General features: G+C 37.6%; 1 protein-coding gene across 2 annotated transcripts; it reads left to right on the top strand.

Moving 5' to 3' along the window:
* Positions 1-5,850: 5,850 nt before the first annotated feature.
* esr2b (estrogen receptor 2b) lies at positions 5,851-18,774 on the top strand. 2 transcript variants are annotated; one of them, XM_056760182.1, is made up of 10 exons: positions 5,851-6,055; positions 11,738-12,248; positions 12,412-12,602; positions 13,314-13,430; positions 13,737-14,087; positions 14,371-14,509; positions 16,425-16,558; positions 16,864-17,047; positions 17,593-17,799; positions 18,183-18,774. In XM_056760182.1, the coding sequence occupies exons 2-10, from the start codon at positions 11,815-11,817 to the stop codon at positions 18,247-18,249; spliced, it is 1,824 nt and encodes a 607-aa protein (XP_056616160.1). In that variant the 5' UTR covers positions 5,851-6,055; positions 11,738-11,814; the 3' UTR covers positions 18,250-18,774. The 2 variants fall into 2 exon arrangements, with proteins under 2 accessions (XP_056616160.1, XP_056616159.1); XM_056760181.1 differs by having other exon boundaries at positions 11,734-12,248.
* The last annotated feature ends 5 nt before the right edge of the window (positions 18,775-18,779 follow it).

The raw sequence follows: 18,779 nt of genomic DNA, 5'->3' as shown, positions 1-18,779 counted from the left end.
CTCCTTTAATATACCATTTTTTAAGTCTGAAACCAAAGATGGTTTAAATAAAAACGTGTGACAGACAGAAAAATAAAAAAACTGAAATTGCACTCCCTTAACAAAGAGAAGATATTAAAAATGTGCTCAAACAGATTTCTGATAATGAGTTTTACTTTTGTGATTCTGGGGCTCATCGTCTATTTGCTTACCTTATTAAATCTGAATAATAACAAAGCTTGTCATTAGCAGTAACGAGAGTGAAATAACCTTATTTAACAAAAGTTTCGTACCTGGTAGACAATTTGGGAGAGAGTTCGAGTAACCTTTTCCACAGTTCAATTAAAGTTAGACAAAAAAAGTCAGTTATCATTTCAATGATTACAATATGTTATCAACAGAACTCTCTCTCTCTCTCTCTCTCCCCCCCTCTCTCTCTCTCTCCCTCTCTCTGTTTGTCGTTCTCGTTTTTCTTGTGCCTGTACGTGACTATCTATTAATGTATAAGTGGTTCCTGGAAACTGTGTTCGCTTAGGATTTTCAGAAATTCTCAGTGGTGCTCAAACACTCATGTATAGGCTTCTGATGGTCTGCTTTGGTGCTCTGAAGGGCCAGCAGGTGGCGATGGTGTTTTGTACTTTATAGACGTTTTTGTCAACATTTCGTCTTCATCTCGGACTTGTTAGACATGTTTGTTTCTGGCTAATCACCAAACAAATGTATGTGAATAGAGAAGCATTTAAATAATTGCTTTTATTGCATTTCAACTGCTTTCGTTAGTACTGCATAACCTATAATAAAGCTCTGAATGTGAGTTTGTGTCACTTGGATTCTTTCTGATAAAGAGATGTAAAGAGTACCTGAAAACCATACATAAGTAATAGTACAGTAACCTTGCCGTGAAAATTGCAAGTTACAAGTCGCCAATTCCAAAACGACTCGAGTAAACGTCTTAGGCCCGGTGCAGACGAGGTTTATGTCTAGTCACAGACTAAAATGAATGTTTGACCTCTCGTAACTGAATATAACTTGCCCAGAAATATCTTAAAATATGTTACTGCCATTGTTTTGTCTCAAGATGCACCCCATTGTATTTTTCCAAGGCAATTTTATAAAAGCGACATAAATATCTTATTTCAACTAAGTTATAGTCCTGGCTTAAACTAAGCCGTGTCTGCGAAACAGGGCCTTAGATCATATGATTTTAACAGTACTTGAGTATTTTCCCCATACTGAATGTAGGCTCAAAGAAGTACTAGTTCTACACACTTAAGAGACACGTCAGTGAAAAACTAGAAACCGTTGATTCGTGAGGAGAGCATTCACATTTATTTTTTTAAATCATAATAAGACTGAACACCTCAAAATTGCAACAATCATGGCCGACACCATAACCTACATCTAATACAAACACCCAAATGGAGTGGAGCACATATACTTGCTAAAATGTAGTCAAGTACAGAGTAAAAGTTGCTAATATCTTTAATACTCTGTACAAATACCAAGTAGCCAAAAATATACTTACTCCAGTACTTTACAACACTGTTCTGACAGTATTTGAAATTGTTCAGACAGTCTCTGTAAACTGCAAATGATTTTCCTGTAAATGAACCGAATTATCAGACAATTCCGTGACAATGGAACGTGCGCAATAAGCTAAACGATCTGAATGAGAGCATTTTAAAATGAACATCATGCTGCTAAGACCAAAAAACAGGCGTTCAGATGAAGCTTTAGCGTTCAACGCCCTTTCCCCTCCAACGCTCAAGATAATTTACGATTTTGTACCAGATTTCAATTTCCACAACATCTGGCCTTAAAAACATTCAGCAAGTTCAGTAAAAAGAAAGATCTTAGCCCTTTTGCAGTATCATTCTGCTAAACGGTCAGCATTTTCAGAGAATTTAAGCTTTGTGGAATTAAATATCATGGAAAGAGAAGAAGGAAAAAGGCGACAATTTTTGTGCATTAGAGTGTCAGATCTGACCTAGTAAAGCAGAAAGAGAAAAGATCTTTCACCCTTGGTTTTTTTCCAACCATCAGGCGAGTGATAATCTCAATAATCTGTTCTTTTGTCATGAGCAAATGTTCAGGTAGTATTCAGATGTCTGTGGGGTTTTGAACTTTTGGTTATAAATATGCATCAACATGTTTCTGCGCCAACCAGGATTTAAGGCTGTTACAGCTCAGAAAGAGCAAATACTTCTCTTAGGTCGTTCTAATTGAGGGCTTATTGTTTTTTTTCTGTGTTCTGTTTTTCTGTTCTGTTTAGCATCTATTAATGAATCTGTTAATTTATTGAAGGACACCTTTTCCAATGTAAATTTATAGAATTATAGTCTGTCAGGTGAATAATTCACTTGTAAAAGTAATAGCTCACTTCTCCTCAACGAGTCACACAAATTGAGCTATCATTCATGCAGTACTAGAACAAATGGTGCGGGAAAGTTGAATTGTCCAATAAAACCCTAACCCAAATAGTAGAGGTACTGCTCGCATTGTGCGTTTTTTTTCTGGAAGTCTTTTGAAAAGTCTTTCATGGTAAGAAGACATTATAAAATGATAAAAAAATACTTTTTTTGTTCGAGTTCAATTTAACTTTTTCAATACATTTGATTTGGCTTTGTTTTACTTTCACATAAGCTATTCTACCCATCATCATGTTCTTACTATAGTATAGATTTCTCTCTCACATTCACATACAAACACTAACTAGCAACCTGTCTCAACATCAGTTTCATGACCTCTACAGCCAAGGTTTGAGAAACAACCTGCATGTTTCCATGGCTGCAAAGCCCATCCATCTTCAAACAGAGGGTTAGCAAAAATAAAATTCTTGTGTTTGGAACAGCTTTTCTTGGACCATTTCTTGGGCTTCAGAGTTTGGACACCTGTTGACTGTTTACAACATTAACCTCTGAACTCTGTCCCCTCTGGAGTCTGGTGCTTCTTTCTTCTCTGCTAAGGTGTCGACCATCAACAGCCAGTTCACTGCACCCCACAACCAACCATCTATTTCAACTCGCTCGCTTGGATAACCGCGCTGCTCAAAAATCAACAGTTAAACCTACAATAATTGAAAACTGACCTTATAGTCACACTCCTGTTAAAACCCCTGAAAGAATCTGCTTTTGTTTTACAGAAACACTATCTCTATAACAGCAACGGGTTTTATAAGCAGACGTTCCACAGAGGATGATGGTTCTAGAGGCACAGTCTATTATTCTGACAGGAGAAGGTCTTTGACCAGCCAGTTCATGGACACTGAAACCTTAAAACATCTTATTTTCCCTTCAGTTGATTTTATGGGATAGTTTCATTTAGTTCAAGTCTTTGAACAGAAAATGACTTATTGTTACTGTAAAACTCAAAGTACTGGAGCAAATAAAAATTAACTGCCCTGGAAATTCTGATTACTGATTTGGCTCATCTAGCAGCTTGAATCAGAAATCTGTTTGTGAATCAGCTCTAAGAGACAAGTTGCTGCTTTGAATTTATTCGCTATACATAAATCTGACGTCGCAAATAATAGGAGCAACAGTCTTTGGCAAAATGTTATTGGAAAACTCTTGGTTTGTTCAACTACACTACTGGACATCATAAAACATCCATTAGGACATAAAAAAGCAAATCCTGCAGGACTGAGTTTGATGGCTCCCAGTCCACACTGAGAAAAAGTTGCTCATAGTATCTTTCAAAGTTTAAAAATCTTTTTTTATAATTACTCTGTAAAAAAATCTAAACTTTCTGCTTAGAATCGTAGAATTTTAGGACTAAAGCCAAACTGGTTTAAAGGAAAAGCTGGGCTACAGTACATGGAGACCTGTTATCTATAGAAATATCTCTCCCGAGCCATTAACTGAACCAACCAATAGGTCCATTTTCGAAAGTGAATGCCAGTTCATTTTACTAGCGACTGTCTATTACGGGAGATAATGGCCTCTCCTGAAAACCCAGCTCTGCCCACTCCACCTGGCATTCGCCATTACTGCTTCCATGCAGAGACCAGCCGGAGAAATAACTGTAATTCAGAAATAATTACGAACGGCATTCTAAAGAATTAAACTTTGCCTGCCGAGAAGCGTTGTAAGCAGCATATGACGGAACAAAAAATTCAACTCGTTGCCCCCTCGGTGTTCCTCCCTCCCCTCTCTGTCTCTTTCCTTCCACTCAGTTTCCCTGCAAATGAAAGAGCACATGGAGAGATCTTGAAAAGGAACACACGGTTCTTTAATTCACCTCCCGTTCCAACTTGTGTTCCGTTACTGACGTGAAAAGCAGTTGGCCAGCCTTGTTGGATGAGGAGGAAATACAAGGATTTGCAGATGATTCCCATATCCCCCCACCTTTTTTAAAAACATTTGTAACATCATTTGTTAATGATGAAAGAGAGAGGGAGATAAAGAATTTCATCTGTAGGATTTGAAAAGCTGGAGAACAGAAGGATGTCAGTGAGTGCTTATGTGCAATACTGTATATAAACCGATTCATTAATTAATTCTCAATGAGTCATTTTAATTGCTAACATTTGTCAGAGTTTCACTCCAGTTTTCTCTATCGGTTTTCTTTGGCTAATGCTGCTCATCTCTTTAAGTGCAAGTGATGTGGAAAACATCTTTCAGACCACAAACACTTTATTTGGACTCTGCTGTTGTGACACAGCAAATATTAAATACAGCAACTGATGTATACAACACTAAGTATATGATGGATTCCTTTCTAAATTAAATAGAAAATGTTCTTTCTTTTATTTTTTGTATGATACATTTTTGTCTTCTGACCAGCTCCTTAAAAGCTTTAGCTTTAAGGTTCTAATGTAAATTCAAGAAGGACAAAAAGTTTCCGGTTAAAGTTTGAAGATGCAAAGCCCCCAGAGAAGAGATACTGTATAATGGAGATTCAATGAAGGTTAACACAATATCAGATTTAAGAGCCTTGAACAGACACTCAATAAAAAACTTAGCTCCAAAAAACAAAGGCAGAAATCATGCTGGGATAAGAGATTCATTTAAGCAGTCAAAATGTTACTGTTTTTCACAATAACTTGCAAGTTTATGACTTACTGTAAATCCTTAAGGGACATTCTACCAGAAACGTACATTTACCATAACAAGGCCTGACAATTTAGCTCACCCTCCTCAAAAAAGTAAAATTGCTTAAAATCATACAATTCAATGACAGAACTCACCTTTGATGAGTCTCAGCTTCACCTCAGTCAAATGATGTAAATTCCTCTCGGTCAAACCAAAGGCATTTGGACACATTTTATGTAAACGTGGCAGGACTGATCAAAAACATAAGGGACAGTTGTAAAATAGAAAAATGTATTTGTAGAATTTATGTTAAATTTCATGTTTTTAATCAATTGTTATGAATAACTTAAACTTGCTATTGATGGAGTTATTTTCTAAATAACATTTTTTAGCCTAAGAAAACTATGAAATGGTCCAAATTGGCAAAAGACAAGGACATGATTTGTGATTTTCAAAAGTGTTTTTATATATCTGAGAACCTAATGCATGATATATTCCTTTACAGAACAACTAATAGAAATCAAATATCAGTTTTAGATTTTGGATGAATTATTCACTGTAACAGTTCAAGGACATCCTGAACCAAGTTTTTTGCCGTATTAATCTAGAATAAAACTCCCGTCTGACTCTCGGAAATTCACCAAAGAGATCATTGCCTTAATGCATTTGAGAATTGTTATCAGTGTAATTTACTGCAGTGTTGTTTTTTTGTCATACGTGTTGTAAATCTTTGTCCCATGCAGCGAATCTGGGGGCGGCTACGGGAGGGCGCGGCAAGCGCGACGCGCTCTTTTATCTCTGTATCCGAAGAAGATTTTTTGCCAAAGTACAGCCAGTCAAAGTGCGATATTAGGACACTGCCAGGTGTTGCATCTCTCTCTCTCTCTCTCTCTCTCTCTCTCTCTCTCTCCTCTCCCCGTACCCGTGTTCTTCTTTCGTTTTTCGTGCGCAGTAAATCAGATGCATCTGACGGCTCTGCGCGTTCACAGCTGACCAAACAGATCTCTGCTCTCCTGCTCCACATCACCTGCTCTATGCTGCCGGTAAGTGGGTATTAATAACTTAACTTAAATGCATCATGTCAACCACACTATCATGGTAAAAGCACCCTAGTAACTTTTTTACAACCCAAACATGGTAGCTTGGTGTTTGAATGATACGAAGAAGCTAAAGAAAATTCCGGAAATATTTACGCAGTTTAAAAGGCACACTTTATGTATTTTTTAGAATTTTACTCAAGTAATAGTTACTGCAGTAACTAGAGTTCCTGTATTTCTCCCGGAAACTGTGGTTACCATGGTACATTTTTTGAACATTATATTTTCGGACGCAACAAAGTTAAAGAAAATCTTTACGCACTGATGTAAAATTTACGCGCGTCTCCGCACCCTGTTATCGAACTCAGAAAGCGCACGTGATAGCCCATAATGCTTACAGTGTTTTGAAACACATCCTTACTGAAGCGTATTGCTGTAGGTGAACTGCGTCCTGCGTCCTGATGTGTGTCTTCAGTGCTCCTGTAGCTGAATTGGTGGCGCACTGCCTTACCAACGAGAATGTCTTGGGTTCAATCCCTATAGGAAACACGCACTAGTATTAAATATGTAGAGTATACATATACAGATGCATACATATAGTAGTGTATCCTGCTTGAGATGACACAAAAGCAGCTTTATCAAAGCTTAGTGATGAAGTGTGCATCGGGTTTCGCCTATAGGTGATCAGTCATTTAGACATTTTTGAAAGCATAGTTATATATTTCTTCTGTGTAGTGTGTTTAGTGGCTTGTACTGTTCTAAATTCTGTCTTGTTTTTGCGGATGTCTGACATATTTTGGACTTTGGAGACATTGTTAATAAGCTCGGGCTTGCTCAATGCTGAACATGATATATTATTGATATTATCAATCAGGCATTTTCAATTGTGCGTATGGGTCACTGCTTTCATAAGAGTATAACGGACCACCTGTGCAAAATAATACATTTTAAGAGTAACATTGAAATTTCATATGGAGAGATTTTCATTGCATTATTTGTTTCATTTTGAATAAATTGTTGACATCAACCGTCAAACACCTTACCCCTTAAGAAAGGGACACCTGTGTGCGTATTTTGTGAACCATGGTCACTCATACAGCCCACTGTATCGAGTAAGGGCCACCTGTACATCTTGTATTTCATCTCATCTTTCTTTCTTGCTGGTTCATTCTTGGTCTATTTTTTATAAATTTTTGTCATTTACTTTATTCAAAGAACATATTTGAAACATTTACTTCTATCAGCAATTTCCAGTCCGTCAATCTCCCCTACCTGAAATGAAACCCGTCAGGAAAAATATGTGATTTTTATATGTGTCCTGTTGCAGGGAGACACACTGGAGAATGTGAGGGAGAAAATCTGTCAGAGGTCCCTTTCCTCTTAAGCAATGAACGAGGGCTTCTGCTGGACATAATGGCCTGTTATCACTCAAAATCACTGGCATTCGTACTGATGGGTTCAGACTGTTCCCTCTATAAACAAAGACTGGATTTTTTGTCAATTTCAAGAATTAACCTTTCTTTGAAATGCTGGATGCTATCATGTTGTCTACCACATAGCGGCAAATTAAAAATACTGTTCAGATATATCCGTGCTATCGGTTTCTGCTTTAAAGGAGTAGTTCACCTCAAAATGAACATTCTGTCATCATTTACTCTTGACAATTTAAATACATGTGACTTTCTTTCTTCTGCAAAACACAAAAGAAGATATTTTGAAGAATGTTGGTAGCCAAAAACCGCTGGTCCCCTTTCACTTCTATTGTATGGACACAAAACGAATGTAAATCAATGGGTACCACTGTTACCCGGTTACCGACATTCTTCAAAATATCTTCTCTTGTATTTTGTAGAAGAAAGAAACCCATACAGGTTTGAAATGCCGAGCGGGTAAATACATGTAACAGAATTTTTATTTGTGACTGAACTAATCATTTAGGTGGGTAACGTAAAAGCGATAACAAAACGTAGAGTAATGGAGATATCTTAGAGATCTGTTTAATGTGTAATTCAATTGCTTTGCTATCGCAGGTGTGCATCTATTGGCAGAGACAGTAAATGTATGAGAAAATGTGCTACTCAGTATAGAAATGAGAGATTTCCTCATTTAAAGACAGTACTTAGTCCATGAATGCCCTGTATGCCAATTGTTATGAACGTAGCTGCCCGGGGGATGTGGCCAAGATGGTCACCGTGTGAGCTGACTGGGACTTTGATATCATTTATTTCACAACGACTTGACTGATCGTGCATGAGTCATCCAATCATAATTGAAATTTGGAACTGTCTGTTTTACGATGGGCTTATTAGTTTGACTGTTTACTTGCTCTGTTCCTTTTCTCTTAGTTTGGTTTGTTAGCTTTTGGTTTAGAAGATCAGAAGGCAATAAAAGATTTAAAATAATTAAAGGAGTTAATATATATTTGTTGGCCATAACACTCAGGTACACAGATGTTGGTACAATTTCCTTTTGATATTTACCTATATCCACAGAAACCTTTTGAAATTTTTATTATTTTGTGTTTCTTTTATTCTTACAACATGTTTTCATACATTGTGATCTTTGTCCAAATAATGTCGATGCAAGTCTAACCATCAAACACAAGACTGCACTCTATGTGAATAGTGACAGGTAAACTGGATAAAACTTCACACCTTATAACCAGTCTGTCTAAATTTTCACACTCTCTTTACTTTTACTTGTATATTTCTACATACTCCCTGTTAATATTTTTAGTGGTTATATTTTCAAAAGAACTTTGTTTTTCACTTTCCAGAAGGCCTACTTTTATTATCATCCCTCACTCCCTACGCAAGGATGAGCGTTTTCTGTGAGGTCTTCAAACTGTCTGGTGTCAATGGTTGAATGGGTCCAAATACAAATAATTTTGTGAGCTAGAGAATACGTGTTGACAGCTCTGTTTTTGTTACTTGGGTGATGTGGGGCTGTAGGTGCCCAACAGAAAATGGAAACTTAATTCTGGTGTAGGTTCAAAGAAATTCCAAGTTGGCAGGAGAATCTTATTAAGATGGAGAAAGGTTCTCCGAGGCACTTTGGTGTGTGTTGTGTGTAGGGGTTTCTTCATCCTGTCCTTGGCCTTTTGTTCAATGGCATGTGTGTCTGGGTTGTTGCCAATCAGAGCTTTACAAGAGAGGCAGCAGAAAAGCGCTAAACTCAGTTTCGCTGACCTCACTGAGATTGTCTGGGTTTAAAAGCAAAAATATTGTCTCATGTCTATAAAGGCCGCGACCGTGTTTTACTACAAGTAAAATCATTGAAAGTATAGGCTATAGTAGAACTTTTTCGATCTTGTGAACTTGAACAAGACAGGAAAAAGATTTGTTGAATCGTGCGCAACTTCTCATACTTGAAGAGTGAATATCTTTTATATTGTAAGTGAGCATTTGCAAGAATTGGCTTTACCTTTTTTGACATTTTGGGGTCAGAAATGTACTAGTAATACAAAAATAAAACAATTAATAATTAATAAATAAATAAAACCAAACTAACTTCCCCATGACAGGAGACGAATATAAGAAGGGAGGAAATGTCTTATGTTTACTGGTGAGGGAAAAGTGCAGATTTCAAAATAAAAGTCAGGTGGCAGTCAGAGTTGTGCTACAGACATGTCGAATGGTCATTGAAATTTTGGGAAACATGGCATTTGTTCTATCTTGTGTCATATGAAAGATGCAATTGTTTTTGTGCTCCTCTCAGGAAGAACACAGTGTTTCAGATGTTGTCGTATAACAGAGTTGGCACTGCAGTGTCTCACCTGTACTCTCTTTGTTTACTGAGGCAATAGGCCAGATGTCTGACCCAAGACCCACAGATGCCTTTTAACCTAGAAATCCGGGCACTCTGGGTATTGAAATGAATATAATTTTATTATTTCAAGTGGATATTTAACGAATACTTTATTTGTTCTATATTACAGCGAATTATCTTAAACTTTAAACATTTGCTTATAATATATGTTTATTTACTCATAATTCACTGCATAAACTGTGCTCATAATTTTTTTTGAGTTATTTCACCTGGACTAGAAACGTTAGGAAAATGTTCAGAGGACTTTGTTGAAGTCTTGGTAATAATTCTTTATAAGGTATTTGAGTAATCTCAATGCTCTATCATCTTTGGTATTCAAAAACTTCCAATAGCAGATTCCATCATTAATCATAAAAATACTGCAGAATTCATTTACAAATTGTACATATACTTCCCCGTTGAGTTTTCATGTAGGAAATATACAAGCATATCTGATAGGCTTAATGCTTTTGGTTGTCAGTAACAGTATAGTAGCTTAGCTCTGTTTTACACATTTTTGTCTAACTAAGAATTCAATTTGTAAGATTAAATCATTGAATGTTTAAAAAAATAAATCACATTTAGAATTTTCATGGATTTGGAGGATGATAGGTGCCGAATAAAGCACTTTATGCATTTCAGGAGGGTGATGTGACTTACACAGGTCTCTTCTGGGGAATTTTGAGTTAAGATGAAACCTTTGAAAGAGAGCAAAAGGCATTATTATGGTATTTTATAATAGTCACACAGTTAACAGGAAACGTGTTTTAACATAAAAATTTGATGACGGATGGTGTCCTCTTGCATTGCACACTTTATCCAATTGATGTGCTGAACCATCCTGAAGTGTGGACATATGTACTAACGGCTGTATAAATCTCTCTCACACACATGCAGGGCTGCTGTTTATTCTGGCTCTTTTGAGAATTCTCATAGTCTGTTTGTTCTTCTTTGGTTACAATGTTACATAAAGCGCAGTGGACCCTGGACCTTTGTGACGGGCTGTTTAAAAGAACTTTCCCCTCTAAATCTCTTACTGAATAAACATCTGAATTAAAACCAATAACTGGCCTGACATTTCTCTACTGTACGCTCCATTACTGCTGGTCTAAAAGAACAGCTGTTTTTTTAAGTTTTAGATTCTTCTAAAAGTTACTGTATGGGATTTGTTTGAAAGTTACAGACTTGTCTGAAATTACAGACTTTTTGGACGTTAACAACCCTTTTTAAAGCCATCTTCGCAGACTTTAAAATTGGACAGAAATCTTCAACCGGTAAAATATGCTTTTATGGAATTCAGCCACTTTCTGACAGCTATCAGTAAAATGTTATAACGATCACAAAGAAGTCATCCATCATCAACTCATTTCTTGGCATAGCACTTTTCAATATGTCACCTGTATAAAAAACAAGAGTAGCTCCATCAAAGCAGTTATGCTGTCTGTCCTGGTGTGATAAAGAGCAGCGTAACCTCCCACAGAGGCTGTTTACCTCCATCCACAGCACTTTGCGTCATGTACCTGACACACATTTAGAAATAATGATGTAATAAAAAATGTGCATCATGTGCTTCCTCGACAATGTTTTTTATCTTTTTCCTGTCACTCGTGCAGAGCGAACTAGTCAGTGGAAGAGTTTTTGAAGTTTGCTAACACCTCCAGTAAAAAGACAGACCTGCTAGAAATCTGTTTTTTTATGGAGAAGATGATATTGTCTTTGTCTGCCAAGACCAACGTCTGCAAAAAATGAAACAGATTTAGAGACTATTAATAAGAAACACAGGCAGCATTTATTTACCACACTGACCACCATTAGGAATATATATTTTTTATAAGTGACTCCTCATCTTGAAAACAGAAAACATGTTTTTTTTTCAGAAAGGCTTTATCCGATACAGTTAGGCCCTGCAATGCACTAATCTGTAAATCCAGGACCTCGCTTGAGTTCTCATTCCCGGAATGAGTTCCTCCCCTGGTCCGGTCCTTCAGTCAACCCCGCCCACCCTGCATCGGGACCTGGTCTCCGGCAAGGCGGATCGTGGAGGCTCTACCCTCCTACCCTCAGTCTACACCTCCCCGCTCACCATGAACAACCAGACCGTCTGCATTCCTTCTCCCTACGTGGACACCAGTCAGGGCTACTCACCACCGCACAGAGGAGAGTTCAACCACAGAACTCTATCAGTATACAGCCCAGTGTCCTCTACAGTGCTGGGGTACACCCGTCCACCCGTGTCTGAAAGCCTGGTCCCGCTCAGTCCAACAGTCTTCTGGCCTCATCATGCCACACACACACCGCTGTCTCTGCACTGCCCGCCTCCACTGGCCTACAGCGAAACGCACACACATGGCGCCTGGGAAGATGGCAAGACGCACAATTTTAGCCAGAACGGGTGAGAAAGCATAGACATCATGTGAAGCGGAATTAAGTGTCTAACAACACATATTTGGTTAGTTTTTAAGTAATATCTGTCAAAATGATGTCACCATAGAGACAACAAAATTCCTTGTGTACTACAGTACTGTATATATATATAATTTGGTTATTTTTTATAGTTCTGTCCTTACCCAGACAAAGCTGTTAGGGCAGCAACTAGAAGGCAGTGATGGATTTAATCCTTCACCGGGCGTTGTGGGTAAAGGTGACACACACTTCTGTGCCGTCTGCCACGACTATGCCTCTGGGTATCATTATGGGGTCTGGTCATGTGAGGGATGCAAGGCTTTCTTCAAAAGAAGTATTCAAGGTAAGATGAATAATCCTTTTCTTTTTTAAAATACTTTTTCTTGAGATGTACAGAATTCTGAAATGCAAGGTAATTCAATGAAGAAGCTTCTGTTATTTGATTGTGTGGTTGGGGAAAATACATTATTTATTTGTTTTTAAACTAAAATGGTACTATTATGAATTTTTTGAATGGCCACATTGATTTTGTCTCCTCATTATTTTCCTTGTTGAATAAATGGGAAATTGGGTAATGGATAATTGTGATATTTTCTCTTCACGTCCAGTAGAGTGATTGCCGACTGAAGTTATTGTGTAAATCACAACCATTTATTAAAAAAGGCGGATTTATGCTGATGCAGTTTTACATTCAGTTTATTTTTACAGTTAAGCATTTAACAAATGCTTTTCATTAAAAGTGACTTCCAATAGTAATGAAAACATAAAAGAAAAATAAATCAAATCTTTTTTATAATAAAAATAAATTCATGTCAACCTATATATATACTGGCAATATGCAATACGCAATACGTTCTGCAGCGTATGATTTTTATTCAATGTTTTTTAACCACAAACAAATTAATTATCTGTGTTAAGAATATACGGTTGTAAATATATTAGTGTATATTAGTATTGTATAAAATATATTTTATTATATTATTTTTTATTTTTTTAAGATGAATTTATTTATAGTCCAGTTGCACCCATGAGTTTGATGTCTTATATTCTTCAGGACACAACGACTACATTTGTCCAGCCACCAACCAGTGCACTATCGACAAGAGTAGACGCAAGAGCTGTCAGGCCTGCCGACTCCGAAAATGTTATGAAGTTGGCATGATGAAATGCGGTAGGCAGTCAACCCTACATTTTCTGTGAATGTGCATGTGTGTACATTCCACATATTTAGTACAGCAGAAACCATTATAACCACACCGTCTATTCAACTTTTACTGACTTTAGCAGCCCTTAAAAAAATCTTGCCCATAGTTTAATCCAGTAATAATGGAATTAAGGTCACGACAATAATGGCACATAATATAACAATAGATTTTTTTGTTGACTTGATGTATAGCATGATGAGTATGTTTCGGACGGAAAATTTCCGATGCAGTTGTGTGTTTCTGATTGACGTGTGTAATTTTTGTATGAACAGGTGTGAGGCGCGAGCGGAGCAGTTACCGTGGTGCCCGTCATCGTCGCAACCCTCAGTCCAGAGACAGTTCAGGCGGTGCGTTAGGGGTCAGAGGTCGTTCCCAGCATCATCTAGAATTTCCGCTAAATCCCCCTCATCCCCTCTTTCCTTCGGTGGGCGGAGCTGAGGAGAATGGCCAGAATCTCTCAGCTGAGCAGTTGGTGAAATGTATCCTGGAGGCGGAGCCTCCTCAGATTTACCTGAGAGAGCAGGTGAAGAAGCCGTACACAGAGGCCAGCATGATGATGTCACTAACCAACCTCGCCGACAAGGAACTGGTGCTGATGATCAGCTGGGCTAAAAAAATACCAGGTGTGGAGAAGAGAGTCGAACAAAATATTGACGTGTTATTGAGTTGACAGAGAAACACAGAATTGTATTACTTTATTACTTTAATGTGAGCTTTTTTATAGATTACTTTTATTTATATTGGTTAGTAGTACTGCAGAATAATACTAAACTATCTTGTATCATTTGTTATTGCATTAGGTTCTATGCAAAAGTGTACTAGTAATTTCATAAAATATGTAGACACACGTTATTTTATACATTGTTCAGCAGGTGCGTGTAAGGATACGTTTGTGTGTTTTTACAGGTTTTGTGGTGCTGAGTTTATCTGATCAGGTGCATCTGTTGGAATGCTGTTGGCTGGATATTCTGATGTTGGGATTGATGTGGAGATCTGTGGATCATCCTGGGAAACTCATCTTCTCACCAGACCTCAAACTCAACCGGTAGAACCTTTAACTGGATAACAACTTGTTCCACACATGACGCATTGAACACTTGACAATATTTTTTTAATGATTTTTTTTAATGAAGGTATATTAGGTCGAAACAGAGATACATTCAAATCAACAGGATGCCGCGGGAACACTTTGGCTGTATTGACACAATTTGGATTTGTTTTTAATGTTCATTAGCACTGATTATCGACATTGTTTCAAGTGTTCAGTTTGGATCTTTGTGTTCAGTGTGTGTCTTTTCACCCACTCTGGTTGCTATAGTAATGATGTAGGGTTCGGGACAATGTCCAAACATTTGTGCAACAACTGGAGCAGAAGTAAGGCACAATGAAATGTGCAGAAAGAAATATTGACAAAGAAAAACATATTTCCCTTCCCACACCTTCACCTTCATAATGCTTATAATTAGATCTGTCTCCGTTTTTTGAGACATCTTCTCACTTGCGTTCAATGCCTGATGGATAACATCAGATCCTGGTTTACATTGTTGTTTATCTCTTTTCATGTGGATAGTGTTGTCTGTGTGAAGAAGGCTTTAGAATAGTTTGAAACCTGAAGGCGTCGTCCATCAGTGGGAGAGACCGGCTCATATCTTGTGTGATAGTAACATTTGAGTATCTCTGGTGTTATTGGAATTATTCATTGACCTTCAGATAATCTGCCATTATGTGTGTAGGGCTCTATGTGTTTGTTTGTGCCTACACTACATGTGTGAGAGTTTTGATGTCATCATTTGGTTGTTGAAATCCAATTATTAGGCGAACAAAATGCTAAGCTTATTAAGTACGACTTATGTGTTGTCTGTATACTCACGTTTAGCGTGTGTGTAATTTTGTTTGTCTGGTCATGTGTCTATGGAACTGAATATTCTTCTTCCTTGGTAATAATCTCTAGGGTCTTAACTAACCTTGGTATGTTCTCATAACAAAGCTTAGTTTTTACTACTCATTTTTCACACAGAGACGTGTGTGTGTGTGTGTGTGTCAGCGAGGAAGAGACATGTTTGTGTATGAGAAGGTGTGTGTTTCCTTTTCTCTGAGGTTATCTGAACACAAACATGGTCTGCTGTTTTTGGTATTAATGACTGAATCACTTTACAGTCTCTTTTACATCCTTTCAGATCCTCTCAATATACTTCTATTTTTATGCATTTGTAAACGTTATGTGATTATATGAAATTACCACATTCAAATGTGTTTAGCAGTGTCATAGGAACACTCCTGTTTTTCCTTTTTTCTCACCGGTGAATAATTTTTGTCTAGTTTGCATATATTTAACCTATTATAGTCACACAGCATATTGTCTGTGTTGATTCTCGCACACAGTCGACTAAAAACATGACGTGTCCTGAGTGTCATGACAACGGCAACGTGGCTCTGTTCATTTACATGATGGGCCAAAGCCGAAAACATACTGTCAAAAATGAACATTCTGTCATATTTACTTGCACAAATGAGCTATTTTTTCATGAAGCAAATGCATTTGAAGAATCTTTGTGTAACTCTTGCATATGTAACATCAGGTCAAAGGGATCCGGGGCTGCCCCTTAAGGGCAAAAAACCTCAGAAAGCCAACAAAATACGTCTAGGTGCGAATTTGAAATTGAGTCTGGACACATACTAGCATAGAAACAAGAAATATAGCCCTTATCATACAGACCACTACTGGCACAGTTTATTTCATTGTCTGTGGGTGGATATGCATTGGAATAAAACTGAACAAATGTCCACATGGTTTTATCTTTTACAACACAGAGAGCAACGCTACACTGTCATGACGTCTGTTTGGGATAGATGTCTCGGGTGTTGCTGGCTGATATTTACACTGGTTGAAGCACATGTTTGAGCAGTGCAGAGAAAAAGAGAAATTGTTTGTTCTATTTTGTCTCTCTTCTCTCTCTCAGGGACGAAGGGAGTTGTGTCGAAGGCATCATGGAGATCTTCGACATGCTGCTGGCCACAACCTCTAGATTCAGAGAATTGAAGCTACAGCGAGAGGAATTTGTCTGTCTCAAAGCCATGATCCTTCTCAACTCTAGTAAGACACAGTTCTGTTTATATGTTTTATTCGTATTCCTTGTGCATTACAAGACATCACACAGTAGATTAATCATTATACATATCGATAGGTCAGAGAGGGGATATTTGACATAGAAAACACTTTCAGATGTGTTCAACAACATTTACAGACTGCTCGGTGGTCACCTGCCAACGCTGCCCTCTTGTGTCTCAATACTGTAGTCGAAACGCTGACCGATAGGTTTACTAACAGTTTAGGTTCTGCCCCAGACCATTTTTCCCCTAATGAATCCTTAGATGTCTGGTTTTGTTTGATTGGAACAGATAATTGTTCGGGCTCGTCGGAGACTCATGAAGATGTGGAGAGCCGAGGGAAGGTTCTGAAACTGCTCGATTCTGTGACTGATGCTCTGGTTTGGACTATCTCCAGAACCGGATTGTCCACACAGCAGCAGTCCATCCGGCTCGCTCACCTGCTGATGCTGCTGTCACATATTAGACATCTCAGGTACCTCTTGAGACCATGTTTTTTTAGTCTACTTCAACAAAGTGGATTTTAAATATTTATGTGGATTTATATGTTTTAAATATTTTGCTTTAATGACTTTTAAGGAATGTCTTGTGCAATTCTATGGAACTGGTGAAATTTGACTTGCACAAATGCATTAACTTAGTCATGTTGCAAATATACTAACAGAACATTTATTAGTAACTTACAATTAATTGCAGTTTCTCTCTTAAAATGTCTCTTTTTTAACCTTTTTATAATCCCAATACTTTTTTATGGTCTCAGACTTTTGGGGAAAGATGGAAGTTATCTTTAAAAGCATTTTTGAAAATGTATTACTGAGACAAAGATGTAAAAAATGAACAACATTGTACAAGTGGAGAGCATATTGCTTGTAAGGGTGTAGTAGAGATAAAGTATAATAATTAATTATGGATCAGGAGCTTGTGGATGAAATATTCTTTACCACTTAAATTGTTTGTCAGTTTCCTGTTCATGGAGAACAGTTAAAGCGGCTTACGCTTTTCTTATCCTGTTGCCCACAGCAACAAAGGCATTGAGCATCTGTCAAGCATGAAGAGGAAAAACGTGGTGTTGTTGTATGATCTTCTGCTGGAGATGCTGGACGCCAACACATCGCAGAGCAGCCGGATCCTGGCGGTCAACACCGAATCCACACAGACCAACCATACGTCTAGACAGCAGACTGCACTAACAGAAGAGAACAGCCAGGAGAGCCATCACAGTACATAGTAAGTCAATTGTGATGATGCAGTTTTTGAGGACACAAAATATTATTGAAATGTTTCAGTAAGCTGTCAATTCGTCATCAGAATGCTTTGATACAACTTTTGAACAACGTACAATTCATGTTCTGTAATTCAAGTGATTCTTTCAATTGCATTGAAGATGTTTTCTGTGGTAATAAATGTTGTTCTCATTCAAGAACATTGCTTAGTTAGGTGACCTCAAGGAATTTCGAAGAATATTTTACAATGTAACATTTAACTAAAGGTTTTTAAGTCTAGAAAAGTATTTTCTTTTACTGATCCTGTTATTTTTACTTATAATGGTTACGTTACGCATGCATTGTGAAGATAGAACAACTTTCTACATATCATCTTTGTCTTTCTAGTGCTAAGGAGTCAGTGGCCAAGACGTTGCATTCTGGCCTGCACAGAGAGCGCATGGATACAGACTGATCAAGTCTGGATCAAGCATTGGATTCCAACCAGACCTGGAAAAGACAGTTATATTGTAGCTGGCAAATGACACCAATGACCTGATCCAAACAGGACTCAAAAACTGCTCTCTATCTCGCTACATCATTAACATTACATTTGTGCTACATTATTTGCCTGTATCAGGTTGGCATAATGTCAACCTGATAAAAAAAGTTATTTTTCATAAAAAATGTGTTTAATGTTCTCATTCTACTGCTCAAACTTTTTATAGATGTAGCAGGTTTTCATCAAAGGTGAAGTTTCTGTGGCACCAGACAAGACAATAATCGCAGTTGCAAGTACACTCCCTCCTCTGCCTTTCAGTGGTCAGTTGTCCACCACAAATTCACAGCATTGGGAAAATCAGTGTTGTCATTGAAATAATGGTGCACTGACCAGTAAACCACCACCAGTACCAGTGGAGAAAAATATCCTGTCTTATTTGTTCCACTCATTCTCAAAAGGCCAAACTATGAATAAATGAAAATGTGCACACACAAAATATTTTA

Source organism: Triplophysa dalaica, chromosome 11, assembly GCF_015846415.1.
Source record: "Triplophysa dalaica isolate WHDGS20190420 chromosome 11, ASM1584641v1, whole genome shotgun sequence".
Classification (NCBI taxonomy): Eukaryota; Metazoa; Chordata; class Actinopteri; order Cypriniformes; family Nemacheilidae; genus Triplophysa; species Triplophysa dalaica.
This window is presented reverse-complemented; position numbering and strand designations above follow the sequence as displayed.